The sequence below is a fragment of the Salmo trutta genome, chromosome 22, assembly GCF_901001165.1.
Source record: "Salmo trutta chromosome 22, fSalTru1.1, whole genome shotgun sequence".
NCBI lineage: Eukaryota > Metazoa > Chordata > Actinopteri > Salmoniformes > Salmonidae > Salmo > Salmo trutta.
Window position 1 is genome coordinate 49142237 of NC_042978.1, and position 17503 is coordinate 49159739.

General features: G+C 43.2%; 1 protein-coding gene across 1 annotated transcript in view; it reads left to right on the forward strand.

Moving 5' to 3' along the window:
* The window catches only part of LOC115158888 (ras-related protein Rab-6B), a 77954-nt gene that overhangs the window by 12088 nt on the left and 48363 nt on the right, over positions 1 to 17503 (forward strand). The window contains exon 4 of the mRNA XM_029708306.1: positions 7244 to 7337. Within this exon, the coding sequence (XP_029564166.1) occupies positions 7244 to 7337 (94 nt within the window). The remainder of the gene's footprint in view (positions 1 to 7243; positions 7338 to 17503) is intronic.

Below are 17503 nucleotides of genomic sequence, written 5' to 3' on the forward strand. Positions count from 1 at the left end.
AAGGCTGTAGGACAGGGATTAGAGCAGCTAGCTACCATATGTGAGATTTTGATAAAAGCAAAAGGCTGTCTTGTAGACATTGTGCAGTGTGTTAAGACAGGGATGTCTTGTAGACATGGTGCAGTGTGTTAAGACAGGGCTGTCTTGTAGACATGGTGTAGTGTGTTAAGACAGGGATGTCTTGTAGACATGGTGTAGTGTGTTAAGACAGGGATGTCTTGTAGACATGGTGCAGTGTGTTAAAACAGGGCTGTCTTGTAGACATTGTGCAGTGTGTTAAGACAGGGCTGTCTTGTAGACATGGTGTAGTGTGTTAAGACAGGGATGTCTTGTAGACATGGTGTAGTGTGTTAAGACAGGGATGTCTTGTAGACATGGTGCAGTGTGTTAAAACAGGGCTGTCTTGTAGACATTGTGCAGTGTGTTAAGACAGGGCTGTCTTGTAGACATGGTGCAGTGTGTTAAGACAGGGCTGTCTTGTAGACATTGTGCAGTGTGTTAAGACAGGGCTGTCTTGTAGACATGGTGCAGTGTGTTAAAACAGGGCTGTCTTGTAGACATGGTGCAGTGTGTTAAGACAGGGCTGTCTTGTAGACATTGTGCAGTGTGTTAAGACAGGGCTGTCTTGTAGACATGGTGCAGTGTGTTAAAACAGGGCTGTCTTGTAGACATGGTGCAGTGTGTTAAGACAGGGCTGTCTTGTAGACATGGTGCAGTGTGTTAAGACAGGGCTGTCTTGTAGACACGGTGCAGTGTGTTAAGACAGGGCTGTCTTGTAGACACGGTGCAGTGTGTTAAGACAGGGCTGTCTTGTAGACACGGTGCAGTGTGTTAAGACAGGGCTGTCTTGTAGACATGGTGCAGTGTGTTAAGACAGGGCTGTCTTGTAGACATGGTGTAGTGTGTCAAGGCTGGTGTGTAGACATGGTGCAGTGTGTTAAGACATGGCTGTCTTGTAGACATGGTGCAGTGTGTTAAGACAGGGCTGTCTTGTAGACATGGTGCAGTGTGTTAAGGATATTTTGGTATTTGTTTCACTTCTCCATTGCTGCATTGTCACAAAATGTTTTGTTAACCGTAACCCTAACCCATAATCTTAATCCTTTTAGATAACCCTTCCCCCTAACCCTAATCTTAACCCTTTAACCTGTCTCCTAAACTTAACCCTAATCCCTAGCCTAGCTAACGTTAGGCAGCTAGCCTTCTCTACACTGCGAGGACCTAATAATATCTCAGCCTTCTCCACAACCACACTGCTAGGACCTAATAATGTCTCAGCCTTCTCCACAACCACACTGCTAGGACCTAATAATATCTCAGCCTTCTCCACACTGCTAGGACCTAATAATATCTCAGCCTTCTCCACAACCACACTGCTAGGACCTAATAATATCTCAGCCTTCTCCACACTGCTAGGACCTAATAATATCTCAGCCTTCTCCACACTGCTAGGACCTAATAATATCTCAGCCTTCTCCACAACCACACTGCTACACAGAGATGTGGTGGTTTGAGTTTAGTTTGTTTTTACAGGGACAGTGCACATTAATCAACGTTTCAGTAAAAGTGCCGGTTTTAGCCAGCTGGCTAATTTTCAACCGCAGTCCCTGGGCAGGTTATTAAAAACAATTACAATACAGACAATCAATGAGCAGTGAGCACACGCAGAGCAACATAGGACAAGCAAGACATAGCATACAAACAGAGCAACATAGAACAAGCAAGACATAGCATACAGACAGAGCAACATAGGACAAGCAAGACGTAGCATACAGACAGAGCAACATAGAACAAGCAAGACGTAGCATACAGACAGAGCAACATAGAACAAAAAGCAACAAGACAAAATCCATAAAAACAACAAAGTGTTTCCACACCTCACAAGCTACAGACAACATGGAAAGCGGCAATACACAGCTAGGGATTATGTTCACAAATCTGATTGACCTTTAGCCATGTCTTCATGCATTTTGTGAAAGTGTGATATGTGGTGCAGTTATGTGTGTCTGATGGCAGTGTATTCCAGACATGGGACGCTCTCACAGAGAAAGCGGATTTACTAAAGGTGTTTTTCCTTAAGGGAACTATACAGTCACCTCTCATGGCAGACCTTGTGGATCTGCTGCCATATGTTTGGGTTTTCTGTTTAACAAAAGTACTGAGTGGAGGGGGAGCTAGGCCATTTAGGATCTTGAATACAAGACATGCGTCGGTGTATTGCACAAGATTTTCCCAACTCAGGAGCTCATGCTTTCTGAGGATGTAACAGTGATGATGGCTATTGGGCTTCCTATCGAGCACTTTGAGTGCCTGTTTGTAGACAGACTGAATGGGTTTTAATGTTGTACAGCAAGCTTGGGCCCAACTAGTCAAGCAGTATGTTAAGTGGGGGGGGGGGGGGGGTGTGTATCATAGATTTAAAGTACAGTTTTGCTACCTCTGTAGTCAAACAATTTCGTATAAATCGGAAATTAGCTAGGTTGAATTTGGTTATTTGAATTACCTTTTTCACATGCTTTTTAAAAGAGAGGTTGGAATCAAGTATGATGCCAAAGTACTTCAAATCAGATACCACCTGGAGCTTCTCCCCTGATACACAGACATCTGGTTCAGTAGCATCTGTTGCCCTCTTTGTGAACAACATGCAAACAGTTTTTTTCACATTGAGATGCAAACACGAGTCACTGAGCCACTTTGTAACCTGGACCATTACATTAGTGAGTTCTTGTGCAGCTTGTTGTTTGCTCTTTGCATGCACATATATCACTGTATCATCTGCATACATTTGAACTCCAAACCCAGTACAGACAGAAGGCAGATCATTAATGTACAGGCTGAACAGGAGGGGCCCCAGTATTGACAGAAGGCAGATCATGAATGTACAGGCTGAACAGGAGGGGGCCCCAGTATTGACCCTTGGGGCACGCCCACATCATAGCGAAGAGTGGGCGACAGCTCATTGCTCACTCTGACACATTGAGTTCTGCCTTCAAGGTATGATTTCATCCATCTCAAAACATCGGGGGAAACGTTGAACTTGGACAATTTTGTGATGAGAATCTCATGGTTTACAGTATCAAATGCCTTCCTTAGGTCCAGAAACACAGCCCCAACAACACCCCCTTCTGGGGTTCACTTCTTACTGAAGATGTTTTTCTCCAATCCTTTGAGTCTCTTCATCAGATAAATATCTAGGACAGAATATCCCCCCCAAGCGTTTCTTAAAGCTGACACTTTGTTTCTTCTCACATTTAATAGTACTGTTTGATTGAAGTTATATTTTACTGGGTAGAAGCATCTATTTTTTTTTGGGGGGGGGGCCTGGCTGCTCTGTGATTGTAACACCGTTGGTTTAGCTACCAGGCTGGTCTGGGCTGGCTGCTCTGTGATTGTAACACCATTGGTTTAGCTACCAGGCTGGTCTGGCCTGGCTGCTCTGTGATTGTAACACCGTTGGTTTAGCTACCAGGCTGGTCTGGCCTGGCTGCTCTGTGATTGTAACACCGTTGGTTTAGCTACCAGGCTGGTCTGGGCTGGCTGCTCTGTGATTGTAACACCGTTGGTTTAGCTACCAGGCTGGTCGGGGCTGGCCAGTCTGTGATTGTAACACAGTTGGTTTAGCTACCAGGCTGGTCTGGGCTGGCCAGTCTGTGATTGTAACACAGTTGGTTTAGCTACCAGGCTGGTCTGGGCTGGCCAGTCTGTGATTGTAACACAGTTGGTTTAGCTACCAGGCTGGTCTGGGCTGGCCGGTCTGTGATTGTAACACAGTTGGTTTCACTACCAGGCTGGTCTGTGCAGTCAGCAGGATGTTATAGTCTCTGTCCAGATACACTTGACCATCATATACTATGAACCCTTGAGGGATTGCTAATGCTAATACTTTCAACTAGAGGTCGACCGATTATGATCTTTCAACGCTGATAGCGATTATTGGAGGACCAAAAAAAGCCACTGCCGATTAATCGGCCGATCTTTATATATATATTTGTAATAATGACAATTACAACAATACTGAATGAACAATGAACACTTATTTTAACTTAATATAGCTCATCAATAAAATCAATTTAGCCTCAAATAAATAATGAAACATGTTCAATTTGGTTTAAATAATGCAAAAACAAAGTGTTGGAGAAGAAAGTAAAAGTGCAATATGTGCCATGTGTCACGATCGTCGTAATAATTGGACCAAGGCGCAGCGTGAGTAGCGTTCCACATCTTTATTATAACGTGAAACTTCAGCAAAATACAAAAACAATAAATGATCAAACGAAACGTGAAGACAGTGAAGTGCAAATAGGCACCTACACAAAAACAAGATCCCAACAAAACACAGTGGGGAAATGGCTGCCTAAATATGATCCCCAATCAGAGACAACGCTAAACAGCTGCCTCTGATTGGGAACCATACCAAACATACCAACATAGAAATAAACAACATAGAACACCCCCAGTCACGCCCTGATCTACTATACCATAGAGAACCAAGGGCTCTCTATGGTCAGAGCGTGACACCATATAAAAAAAGCTAACGTTTAAGTTCCTTCCTCAGAACATGAGAACATATGAAAGCTGGTGGTTCCTTTTAACATGAGTCTTCAATATTCCCAGGTAAGAAGTTTTAGGTTGTAGTTATTATAGGAATTATAGGACTATTTCTCTCTATACCATTTGTATTTCATATACCTTTGACTATTGGATGTTCTAATAGGTACTTTAGTATTGCCAGCCTAATCTCGGGAGTTGATAGGCTTGAAGTCATAAACAGCGCAATGCTTGAAGCACAGTGAAGAGCTGCTTGCAAACACAGAAAAGTGCTGTTTGAATGAATGCTTGCGAACCTGCTACTGCCTACCACCGCTCAGTCAGACTGCTCTATCAAATCATAGACTTAATTATAATATAATAAACACACAGAAATACGAGCCTTAGGTCATTAATATGGTCAAATCCAGAAACTATCATTTCGAAAACATAACGTTTATTCTTTCAGTGAAATACGTAACCGTTCTGTATTTTATCTAACGGGTGACATCCATAAGTCTAAATATTGCTGTTACGTTGTACAACCTTCAATGTTAATTCCGTAAAATTCTGGCAAATTAGTTCGCAACGAGCCAGGCGGCCCAAACTGCTGCATATACCCTGACTCTGTGTGCAATCAACGCAAGAGAAGTGACACAATTTCCCTAGTTTAATATTGCCTGCTAACATGAATTTCTTTAAACTAAATATGCAGATTTAAAAAAAATATACTTCTGTGTATTGATTTTAAGAAAGGCATTGATGTTTATGGTTAGGTACATTCGTGCAATGATTGTGCTTTTTTTTCGCAAATGCGCTTTTGTTAAATCATCCCCGTTTGGCAAAGTTGGCTGTCTTTGCTAGGAAGAAATAGTCTTCACAGTTCGCAACGAGCCAGGCGGCCCAAACTGCTGCATATACCCTGACTCTTTTGCACAGAACGCAAGAGAAGTGACACAATTTCCCAAGTTAAAAGAAATTCATGTTAGCAGGCAATATTAACTAAATATGCAGGTTTAAAAATATATACTTGTGTATTGATTTTAAGAAAGGTGTTGATGTTTATGGTTAGGTACACGTTGGAGCAAAGACAGTGCTTTTTTCGTGAATACGCTTGTTAATTTCACCCGTTTGGTGAAGTAGGCTGTGATTCAATGATAAATTAACAGGCACCGCATCGATTATATGCAACGCAGGACACGTTAGATAAACTAGTAATATCATCAACCATGTGTAGTTGACTAGTAATTATGTTAAGATTGATTGTTTTTTATAAGATACGTTTAATGCTAGCTAGCACCTTACCTTGGCTCCTTGCTGCACTCGCATAACAGGTAGTCAGCCTGCCACGCAGTCTCCTCTTGGAATGCAATGTAATCGGCCATGATCGGTGTCCAAAAAGGCCGATTACCGATTGTTATAAACTTGAAATCGGCCCTAATTAATCGGCCATTCCGATTAATCGGTCGACCTCTACCTTCAACCCACCAAAAAAAAAAAACAAGCTAGCTGGCCTAAAGCCTATGAAGAAGAGATCAACCTCAAACTTAATGGATTTCTGCTATTGATCTTTACTTATTAGGTTTTCTTTGACAGGGCCATTAAACATTAATCAACATTTGTAAACAGATTTACATCCCTACATTCTGTCACCTGGCACTTTCCGTTTCTCCCACCCCCAGGACTAATTCATCGGAGTCGTAGTAATAGGCAGTAATTAATTCATTTTCTCAGGCCACAAAACAATCAGCTTCATCACCAGTACTGCTCAGTGAGTGAATGAATAATGTGGCAGATTGTTGGTTTCTGTATTCTGTAGACTACACTACTTCCCCCATTGGGCACAAACTGGTTGAATCAACATTACTTCCACATCATTTCAGCAAAACACTGCAATGTGATGACATTGAATCAATGTGGAAAACTGATTTGATTTATAAAAAGTCATCAATTTATTTGTGAAGTTAGTATTTTTTTTCATGTAACTTTTAACCCAAATTCAGTGACATGGTAAAATTCTTTGGGGGGGGATTTCAAATTGAATTCACGTTATTTGACAACTTAAATCAAATGTTAAAACTAGACATTTTACTGACTTCTGTTCCCAGTGGGTCTCTACTATAGAAAACCTCCTTACCCAGTGGGTCTCTACTGTAGAAAACCTCCTTACCCATTGGGTCTCTACTATAGAAAACCTCCTTACCCAGTGGGTCTCTACTGTAGAAAACCTCCTTACCCAGTGGGTCTCTACTGTAGAAAACCTCCTTACCCAGTGGGTCTCTACTCCAGAAAGACTCCTTACCCAGTGGGTCTCTACTGTAGAAAGACTCCTTACCCAGTGGGTCTCTACTGTAGAAAGTCTCCTTACCCAGTGGGTCTCTACTGTAGAAAGACTCCTTACCCAGTGGGTCTCTGCTCCAGAAAACCTCCTTACCCAGTGGGTCTCTACTGTAGAAAGACTCCTTACCCAGGGGGTCTCTGCTCCAGAAAACCTCCTTACCCAGTGGGTCTCTGCTCCAGAAAACCTCCTTACCCAGTGGGTCTCTACTGTAGAAAGACTCCTTACCCAGGGGGTCTCTACTGTAGAAAGACTCCTTACCCAGGGGGTCTCTACTGTAGAAAGACTCCTTACCCAGTGGGTACCAATCGCTCATCTTTATGTTGTTTAATGTCATAAGGGTGTTTGATAACTGAACCTAATATTTCTCCCTCCCAGACAGATCACCATAGAGGAAGGAGAACAGCGAGCCAAGGAGCTCAGCGTCATGTTTATAGAGACCAGCGCCAAGACAGGCTACAACGTCAAACAGGTTAGTGTTTATAGAGACCAGCGCCAAGACAGGCTACAACGTCAAACAGGTTAGTGTTTATAGAGACCAGCGCCAAGACAGGTTACAACGTCAAACAGGTTAGTGTTTATAGAGACCAGCGCCAAGACAGGCTACAACGTCAAACAGGTTAGTGTTTATAGAGACCAGCGCCAAGACAGGCTACAACGTCAAACAGGTTAGTGTTTATAGAGACCAGCGCCAAGACAGGCTACATCGTCAAACAGGTTAGTGTTTATAGAGACCAGCGCCAAGACAGGCTACAACGTCAAACAGGTTAGTGTTTATAGAGACCAGCGCCAAGACAGGCTACAACGTCAAACAGGTTAGTGTTTACAGAGACCAGCGCCAAGACAGGCTACAACGTCAAACAGGTTAGTGTTTACAGAGACCAGCGCCAAGACAGGCTACAATGTCAAACAGGTTAGTGTTTATAGAGACCAGCGCCAAGACAGGCTACAACGTCAAACAGGTTAGTGTTTATAGAGACCAGCGCCAAGACAGGCTACAACGTCAAACAGGTTAGTGTTTATAGAGACCAGCGCCAAGACAGGCTACAACGTCAAACAGGTAAGTGTTTATAGAGACCAGTGCCAAGACAGGCTACAACGTCAAACAGGTTAGTGTTTATAGAGACCAGCGCCAAGACAGGCTACAACGTCAAACAGGTTAGTGTTTATGGAGACCAGCGCCAAGACAGGCTACAACGTCAAACAGGTTAGTGTTTATAGAGACCAGCGCCAAGACAGGCTACAACGTCAAACAGGTTAGTGTTTATAGAGACCAGCGCCAAGACAGGCTACAACATCAAACAGGTTAGTGTTTACAGAGACCAGCGCCAAGACAGGCTACAACGTCAAACAGGTTAGTGTTTATAGAGACCAGCGCCAAGACAGGCTACAACGTCAAACAGGTTAGTGTTTATGGAGACCAGCGCCAAGACAGGCTACAACGTCAAACAGGTTAGTGTTTACAGAGACCAGCGCCAAGACAGGCTACAACGTCAAACAGGTTAGTGTTTATAGAGACCAGCATCATCTTTATGTATTATTAGCAATATGCTTTAAATGACCTTAAACATCTCCTTTAAGTGCTCTATACTATGTACAAAAAAAGAAGAGGGTATGTGTTAAAAAGTTACGTTTTTTCAAATTTTTTATTTTACCTTTATTTAACTCGGCAAGTCAGTTAAGAACAAATTCTTATTTTCAATGACAGCCTAGGAACAGTGGGTTAACTTACCTTGTTCAGGGGCAGAACGACAGATTTGTACCTTGTCAGCTCGGGGATTGAACTTGCAACCTTTCGGTTACTTGTCCAACGCTCTAACGACTAGGCTACCCTCATTGTTATTGTCTGTAGAGCAAGTCCTCACTGGGAGATCAATTCAGTAGTCTAAACAGAGGAGGGCAGGAATCGACAGGAAGAAAAACACAAGCAAAAGTAATACTGTAGTATGATCCCCTATAGGACTGGCCATCTCTCCTTGTTATAGTGTAGTATTATCCCCTATAGGACTGGCCATCTCTCCTTGTTATAGTGTAGTATTATCCCCTATAGGACTGGCCATCTCTCCTTGTTATAGTGTAGTATTATCCCCTATAGGACTGGCCATCTCTCCTGTTATAGTGTATTATCCCCTATAGGACTGGCCATCTCTCCTTGTTATAGTGTAGTATTATCCCCTATAGGACTGGCCATCTCTCCTGTTATAGTGTAGTATTATCCCCTATAGGACTGGCCATCTCTCCTTGTTATAGTGTAGTATTATCCCCTATAGGACTGGCCATCTCTCCTGTTATAGTGTAGTATTATCCCCTATAGGACTGGCCATCTCTCCTTGTTATAGTGTAGTATTATCCCCTATAGGACTGGCCATCTCTCCTTGTTATAGTGTAGTATTATCCCCTATAGGACTGGCCATCTCTCCTGTTATAGTGTAGTATTATCCCCTATAGGACTGGCCATCTCTCCTGTTATAGTGTAGTATTACCCCCTATAGGACTGGCCATCTCTCCTTGTTATAGTGTATTACCCCCTATAGGACTGGCAATCTCTCCTGTTATAGTGTAGTATTATCCCCTATAGGACTGGCCATCTCTCCTTGTTATAGTGTAGTATTATCCCCTATAGGACTGGCCATCTCTCCTTGTTATAGTGTAGTATTATCCCCTATAGGACTGGCCATCTCTCCTGTTATAGTGTAGTATTATCCCCTATAGGACTGGCCATCTCTCCTGTTATAGTGTAGTATTACCCCCTATAGGACTGGCCATCTCTCCTTGTTATAGTGTAGTATTATCCCCTATAGGACTGGCCATCTCTCCTTGTTATAGTGTAGTATTATCCCCTATAGGACTGGCCATCTCTCCTGTTATAGTGTAGTATTATCCCCTATAGGACTGGCCATCTCTCCTGTTATAGTGTAGTATTACCCCCTATAGGACTGGCCATCTCTCCTTGTTATAGTGTATTACCCCCTATAGGACTGGCCATCTCTCCTGTTATAGTGTAGTATTATCCCCTATAGGACTGGCCATCTCTCCTTGTTATAGTGTAGTATTATCCCCTATAGGACTGGCCATCTCTCCTTGTTATAGTGTAGTATTATCCCCTATAGGACTGGCCATCTCTCCTGTTATAGTGTAGTATTATCCCCTATAGGACTGGCCATCTCTCCTGTTATAGTGTAGTATTACCCCCTATAGGACTGGCCATCTCTCCTGTTATAGTGTAGTATTATCCCCTATAGGACTGGCCATTTCTCCTTGTTATAGTGTATTATCCCCTATAGGACTGTCCATCTCTCCTTGTTATAGTGTAGTATTATCCCCTATAGGACTGGCCATCTCTCCTGTTATAGTGTAGTATTATCCCCAATAGGACTGGCCATCTCTCCTGTTATAGTGTAGTATTATCCCCTATAGGACTGGCCATCTCTCCTTGTTATAGTGTAGTATTATCCCCTATAGGACTGGCCATCTCTCCTTGTTATAGTGTAGTATTATCCCCTATAGGACTGGCCATTTCTCCTTGTTATAGTGTAGTATTATCCCCTATAGGACTGGCCATCTCTCCTTGTTATAGTGTAGTATTATCCCCTATAGGACTGGCCATCTCTCCTTGTTATAGTGTAGTATTATCCCCAATAGGACTGGCCATCTCTCCTTGTTATAGTGTATTACCCCCTATAGGACTGGCCATCTCTCCTTGTTATAGTGTAGTATTATCCCCTATAGGACTGGCCATCTCTCCTTGTTATAGTGTAGTATTATCCCCAATAGGACTGGCCATCTCTCCTTGTTATAGTGTATTACCCCCTATAGGACTGGCCATCTCTCCTTGTTATAGTGTAGTATTATCCCCTATAGGACTGGCCATCTCTCCTTGTTATAGTGTAGTATTATCCCCTATAGGACTTGCCATCTCTCCTGTTATAGTGTAGTATTATCCCCTATAGGACTGGCCATCTCTCCTGTTATAGTGTAGTATTATCCCCAATAGGACTGGCCATCTCTCCTGTTATAGTGTAGTATTATCCCCTATAGGACTGGCCATCTCTCCTGTTATAGTGTAGTATTATCCCCAATAGGACTGGCCATCTCTCCTGTTATAGTGTAGTATTATCTCATAAAAGACTGGCCATCTCTCCTTGTTATAGTATCCTAAAAAGAAAGCTGAAATGTCTTCAGTCAATAAGTATTCAACCCCTTTGTTATGGTAAGCCTAAATACTTTCAGGAGTAAAAATGTGCTTAACAAGTCACATAATACGTTTCATGAACTCACTCTGTATCCAATAATCGTGTTTAACATGATTTCTGAATGACTACCTCATCTCTGCACCCCACACATACAATTATCTGTAAGGTCCCTCACTCGTGTAGTGAATTTCAAGCACAAAGACCAGGGAGGTTTTCCAATGTCTCGCAAAGAAGGGCACCGATTGGTAAAAATTAAGAAAAAAAAGCAGACACTGAATATCCCTCTGAGCATGGTGAAGTTATTAATTACACTTTTGATGGTGTATCAATACACCCAGTCACTACAAAGATACAGGCGTCCTTCCTAACTCAGTTGCCGGAGAGGAAGGAAACCGCTCAGGGATTTCACCATGAGGCCAATGGTGACTTTAAAACAGTTTCAGAGTTTAATGGCTGTGATAGGGGAGAACTGAGGATGGATCAACAACATTGTAGTTATTGCACCATTCTAACCTAAATGACAGAGTGAAAAGGAGGCCTGTACAGAATAATAATATTCCAAATATTTCATCCTGTTAGCAACAAGACACTAAGGTAATTCTGCAGCAAATGTGTAAAAGAAATTAGCTTTATGTCCTGAATACAAAGCGTTATGTTTGGAGCAAATCTACCACAACACATCACTGAGTACCACTCTTCATATGTTCAAGCATGGTGGTGGCTGCATCATGTTATGGGTATGCTTGTCATCAGCAAGGACTAAGGAGTATTTTAGGATAAAAATAAACAGAATAGAGCTAAGGCAAAATCCTAGAGGAAAACCTGGTTCAGTCTGCTTTCCACCAGACACTGGGAGATGAATTCACCTTTCAGCAGGACAATAACCTAAAACACAAGGTCAAATATACACTGGAGTTGCTTACCAAGATGACACTGAATGTTCCTGAGTGGCCTAGTTACAGTTTTGATTTAAATCGGCTTATACACTGAACAACAATGTTAAGGCTACATGTAAAGTGTTGGTCCCATGTTTCATGAGCTGAAATAAAATCTGTCTGATATTTTCCATACGCACAAAACGCTTATTCTTGTCAAATGTTGGGCACAAATTTGTTTACATCCCTGTTAGTAAGCATTTCTCCTTTGCCAAGATATTCCATCCACCTGACAGGTGTGGCATATCAAGAAGCTGATTAATCAGCATGATCGTTACACAGGTGCATGTTGTGCTGGGGACAATAAAAGGCCACTCTAAAATGTGCAGTTTTGTTACATAACACAATGCCACTGATGTCTCAAGTTTTGAGGGAGCATGCAATTGGCATGCTGACTGCAGGAATATCCACCAGAACTGTTGCCAGATGATTGGATGTTCATTTCTCTACCATAAGCCGCCTACAATGTCATTTTAGAGAATTTGACAGTACGTCCAACTGGCCTCACAACCGCAGACCATGTTTATGGTGTTGTGTGGGTGAGCGGTTTGCTGACATCAGCCTTGTGAACAGGTAACTCTGTTCACAATGCTGACGTTAGCAAACCACTCATGATGGAGGTGGAGTTATGGTATGGGCAGGCATAAGCTACGGACAATGAACACAATTGCATTTTATCGATGGAAATTTGAATACACAGAGAAACCGTGACGAGATCCTGAGGCCCATTGTCGTGTCATTCATCCGCCGCCATCACTTCATGTTTAAGCATGATAATGCACGGCCCCATGTTGCAAGGATGTGTACACAATTCCTTGAAGCTGAAAATGTCCCAGTTCTTCCATGGCCTGCCTACTCACCAGACATGTCACCCGTTGAGCATGTTTAGGATGCTCTGGATCAACGTGTACGACAGCATGTTCCAGTTCCCACCAATATCCAGCAACTTCGCACAGCCATTGAAGAGGAGTGGGACAACATTCCACAGACCACAATCAACAGCCTGATCAACTCTATGCGAAGGAGATGTGTCATGCTGCATGAGGCAAATGGTGGTCACACCAGATACGGACTGGTTTTCTGATCCACGCCCCTACTTTTTTGTAAAGATATTTGTGACCAACAGATGCATGTCTGTATTCCCAGTCATGTGAAATCCATAGATTAGGGGCTAATGAATTTATTTATATTGACTGATTTCCTCATATGAAATGTAACTCAGTAAAATATTTGATGTTGTGTTTTTATTTTTGTTCAGTATAAATTACCTTGAAAATCTATGGCAAGACTTGAAAATGGCTGTCTAGCAATGATCAACAAGAAACTTGACAGAGATTGAAGAATTTAAAATAATAATTTGTAAAGCTCTTAGAGGCGTACCCAGAAAGACTCACAGCTCTTAGAGACGTACCCAGAAAGACTCACAGCTCTTAGAGACGTACCCAGAAAGACTCACAGCTCTTAGAGACGTACCCAGAAAGACTCACAGCTCTTAGAGACTTACCCAGAAAGACTCACAGCTCTTAGAGACGTACCCAGAAAGACTCACAGCTCTTAGAGACTTACCCAGAAAGACTCACAGCTCTTAGAGACGTACCCAGAAAGACTCACAGCTCTTAGAGACGTACCCAGAAAGACTCACAGCTCTTAGAGACTTACCCAGAAAGACTCACAGCTCTTAGAGACTTACCCAGAAAGACTCACAGCTCTCAGAGACTTACCCAAAAAGACTCACAGCTCTTAGAGACTTACCCAGAAAGACTCACAGCTCTTAGAGACGTACCCAGAAAGACTCACAGCTCTTAGAGACTTACCCAGAAAGACTCACAGCTCTTAGAGACTTACCCAGAAAGACTCACAGCTCTTAGAGACTTACCCAGAAAGACTCACAGCTCTTAGAGACTTACCCAGAAAGACTCACAGCTCTTAGAGACTTACCCAGAAAGACTCACAGCTCTTAGAGGCGTACCCAGAAAGACTCACAGCTCTTAGAGACGTACCCAGAAAGACTCACAGCTCTTAGAGACGTACCCAGAAAGACTCACAGCTCTTAGAGACTTACCCAGAAAGACTCACAGCTCTTAGAGACTTACCCAGAAAGACTCACAGCTCTTAGAAACTTACCCAGAAAGACACAGCTCTTAGAGACGTACCCAGAAAGACTCACAGCTCTTAGAGACGTACCCAGAAAGACTCACAGCTCTTAGAGACGTACCCAGAAAGACTCACAGCTCTTAGAGACGTACCCAGAAAGACTCACAGCTCTTAGAGACGTACCCAGAAAGACTCACAGCTCTTAGAGACGTACCCAGAAAGACTCACAGCTCTTAGAGACTTACCCAGAAAGACTCACAGCTCTTAGAGACTTACCCAGAAAGACTCACAGCTCTTAGAGACTTACCCAGAAAGACTCACAGCTCTTAGAGACTTACCCAGAAAGACTCACAGCTCTTAGAGACGTACCCAGAAAGACTCACAGCTCTTAGAGACTTACCCAGAAAGACTCACAGCTCTTAGAGACTTACCCAGAAAGACTCACAACTCTTAGAGACGTACCCAGAAAGACTCACAGCTCTTAGAGACTTACCCAGAAAGACTCACAGCTCTTAGAGACTTACCCAGAAAGACTCACAGCTCTTAGAGACTTACCCAGAAAGACTCACAGCTCTTAGAGACGTACCCAGAAAGACTCACAGCTCTTAGAGACTTACCCAGAAAGACTCACAGCTCTTAGAGACTTACCCAGAAAGACTCACAGCTCTTAGAGACGTACCCAGAAAGACTCACAGCTCTTAGAGACGTACCCAGAAAGACTCACAGCTCTTAGAGACGTACCCAGAAAGACTCACAGCTCTTAGAGACGTACCCAGAAAGACTCACAGCTCTTAGAGACGTACCCAGAAAGACTCACAGCTCTTAGAGACGTACCCAGAAAGACACACAGCTCTTAGAGACGTACCCAGAAAGACTCACAGCTCTTAGAGACGTACCCAGAAAGACTCACAGCTCTTAGAGACGTACCCAGAAAGACTCACAGCTCTTAGAGACGTACCCAGAAAGACTCACAGCTCTTAGAGACTTACCCAGAAAGACTCACAGCTCTTAGAGACGTACCCAGAAAGACTCACAGCTCTTAGAGACTTACCCAGAAAGACTCACAGCTCTTAGAGACGTACCCAGAAAGACTCACAGCTCTTAGAGACGTACCCAGAAAGACTCACAGCTCTTAGAGACTTACCCAGAAAGACTCACAGCTCTTAGAGACTTACCCAGAAAGACTCACAGCTCTTAGAGACTTACACATAAAGACTCACAGCTGTAATCACTGCCAAAGATGGTTCTAACATGTATTGAATGTTGTGAATAGTTTTGTAAATGAGATATTTCTGTATTTCATTTTCAGAAAATTTGCACACATTTCTAAAAACATGTTTTCACTTTGTCATTATGGGGTATTGGGTGTAGATGGGTGAGAATTATTATTTTGTATCCATTTTGAATTCAGGCTGTAACACAACAAAATGTTGAATAAGTCAAGGGGTATGAATACTTTCTGAAGACACTAATATTTCTTATCACACAATGAATGTCCCACACCTTAATATAACATTTTAGTGTTGACAAGTTTTAGGAAATAAATCTGTTAATTCATAGTAACTTGCAAAAGAAAACCACGAAAAGGCCTCGCCTTTCAATGCCACCAGACCCATTCTCCATTATCCTCCTACTTCAGGACCACTGTACACTAATGGAACAGATGACCAGAGCACAACTGATAAAACACAAAGACACATAATCCTGTTTCTAAACACTGTTGTGTTAACACTGCCTGCTTGGCCATGGCATAGCATCCCAGACCATTGTAAACGCATACTATTCATACCAGGCAAGGGGTTCATTTGAGCTGCTGAGCTGTTTATAACCATTCTGATTAAATCTAATATCTGTCATTCGGGAGGTTTAGTGAATAGCTGTATTACAGTTACATGCTAAACCTGTTTTTTTGTTGTTGAATGTTTCGTTTTTACAAGAATGCATAAATGTCGAGAGAGAGAGAGGGGGAGAGAGAGAGGGGGAGAGAGAGAGAGACATTGAGAAAGCGAGAGAGAGAGAGAGAGGGGGGGGGGGGGGAGAGAGAGAGAGAGAGAGAGAGAGAGACATTGAGAAAGCGAGAGAGAGAGAGAGACATTGAGAAAGCGAGAGAGAGGGAGACAAATCAAATCAAATACAATTTATTTATATAGCCCTTCGTACATCAGCTGATATCTCAAAGTGCTGTACAGAAACCCAGCCTAAAACCCAAGACAGACATTGAGAAAGCGAGAGAGAGAGATAGACATTGAGAAAGCGAGAGAGAGAGAGACATTGAGAAAGCGAGAGAGAGAGAAACATTGAGAAAGCGAGAGAGAGAGAGAGAAACATTGAGAAAGCGAGAGAGAGAGAGAGAAACATTGAGAAAGCGAGAGAGAGAGAGAAACATTGAGAAAGCGAGAGAGAGAGAGAGAAACATTGAGAAAGCGAGAGAGAGAGAAACAGAGAGAGAGAGATCGTTACAACACTGTATATATACATAATATGACATTTGAAATGTCTTTATTATTTTGGAACTACTGTGAGTGTAATGTTTACTGTTAATTTTTATTGTTTATTTCACTTTTGTATATTATCTACCTCACTTGCTTTGGCAATGTTAACATATGTTTCCCATGGCAATAAAACCCCTTGAATTGAAATGAATTGAACTGAGAGAGAGAGAAACAAAGAGAGAGAAACATAAAGAGAGAAACATAAAGAGAGAAAAAAATTGAGGGAAGAGAGAGAGAAACATTTGAGAAGTACCAAAATTGAATGAACCATTTATCATTTGAGAGGTATTACATGTTGTATCTGCTCTCCTACCCACATTAGATGATAGTTTATGGACCCGTTTGTCTTAGGGCTCCTGGTCTAATGGCTGCCTCTCCCTGGCTGCCTTTCCCTGGTCTAATGGCTGCCTCTCCCTGGCTGCCTCTCCCTGGTCTAACGGCTGCCTCTCCCTGGCTGCCTCTCCCTGGTCTAATGGCTGCCTCTCCCTGGCTGCCTCTCCCTGGCTGCCTCTCCCTGCCTCTCCCTGGCTGCCTCTCCCTGGCTACCTCTCCCTGGTCTAATGGCTGCCTCTCCCTGGCTGCCTCTCCCTGGTCTAATGGCTGCCTCTGCCTGGCTGCCTCTCCCTGGCTTCCTCTCCCTGGTCTAATGCCTGCCTCTCCCTGGCTGCCTCTCCTTGGCTGCCTCTCCTTGGCTGCCTCTCCCTGGCTGCCTCTCCCTGCCTCTTCCTGGTCTAATGGCTGCCTCTCCCTGGCTGCCTCTCCCTGGCTGCCTCTCCCTGGCTGCCTCTCCCTGGCTGCCTCTCCCTGCCTCTTCCTGGTCTAATGGCTGCCTCTCCCTGGCTGCCTCTCCTTGGCTGCCTCTCCTTGGCTGCCTCTCCTTGGCTGCCTCTCCCTGGCTGCCTCTCCCTGCCTCTTCCTGGTCTA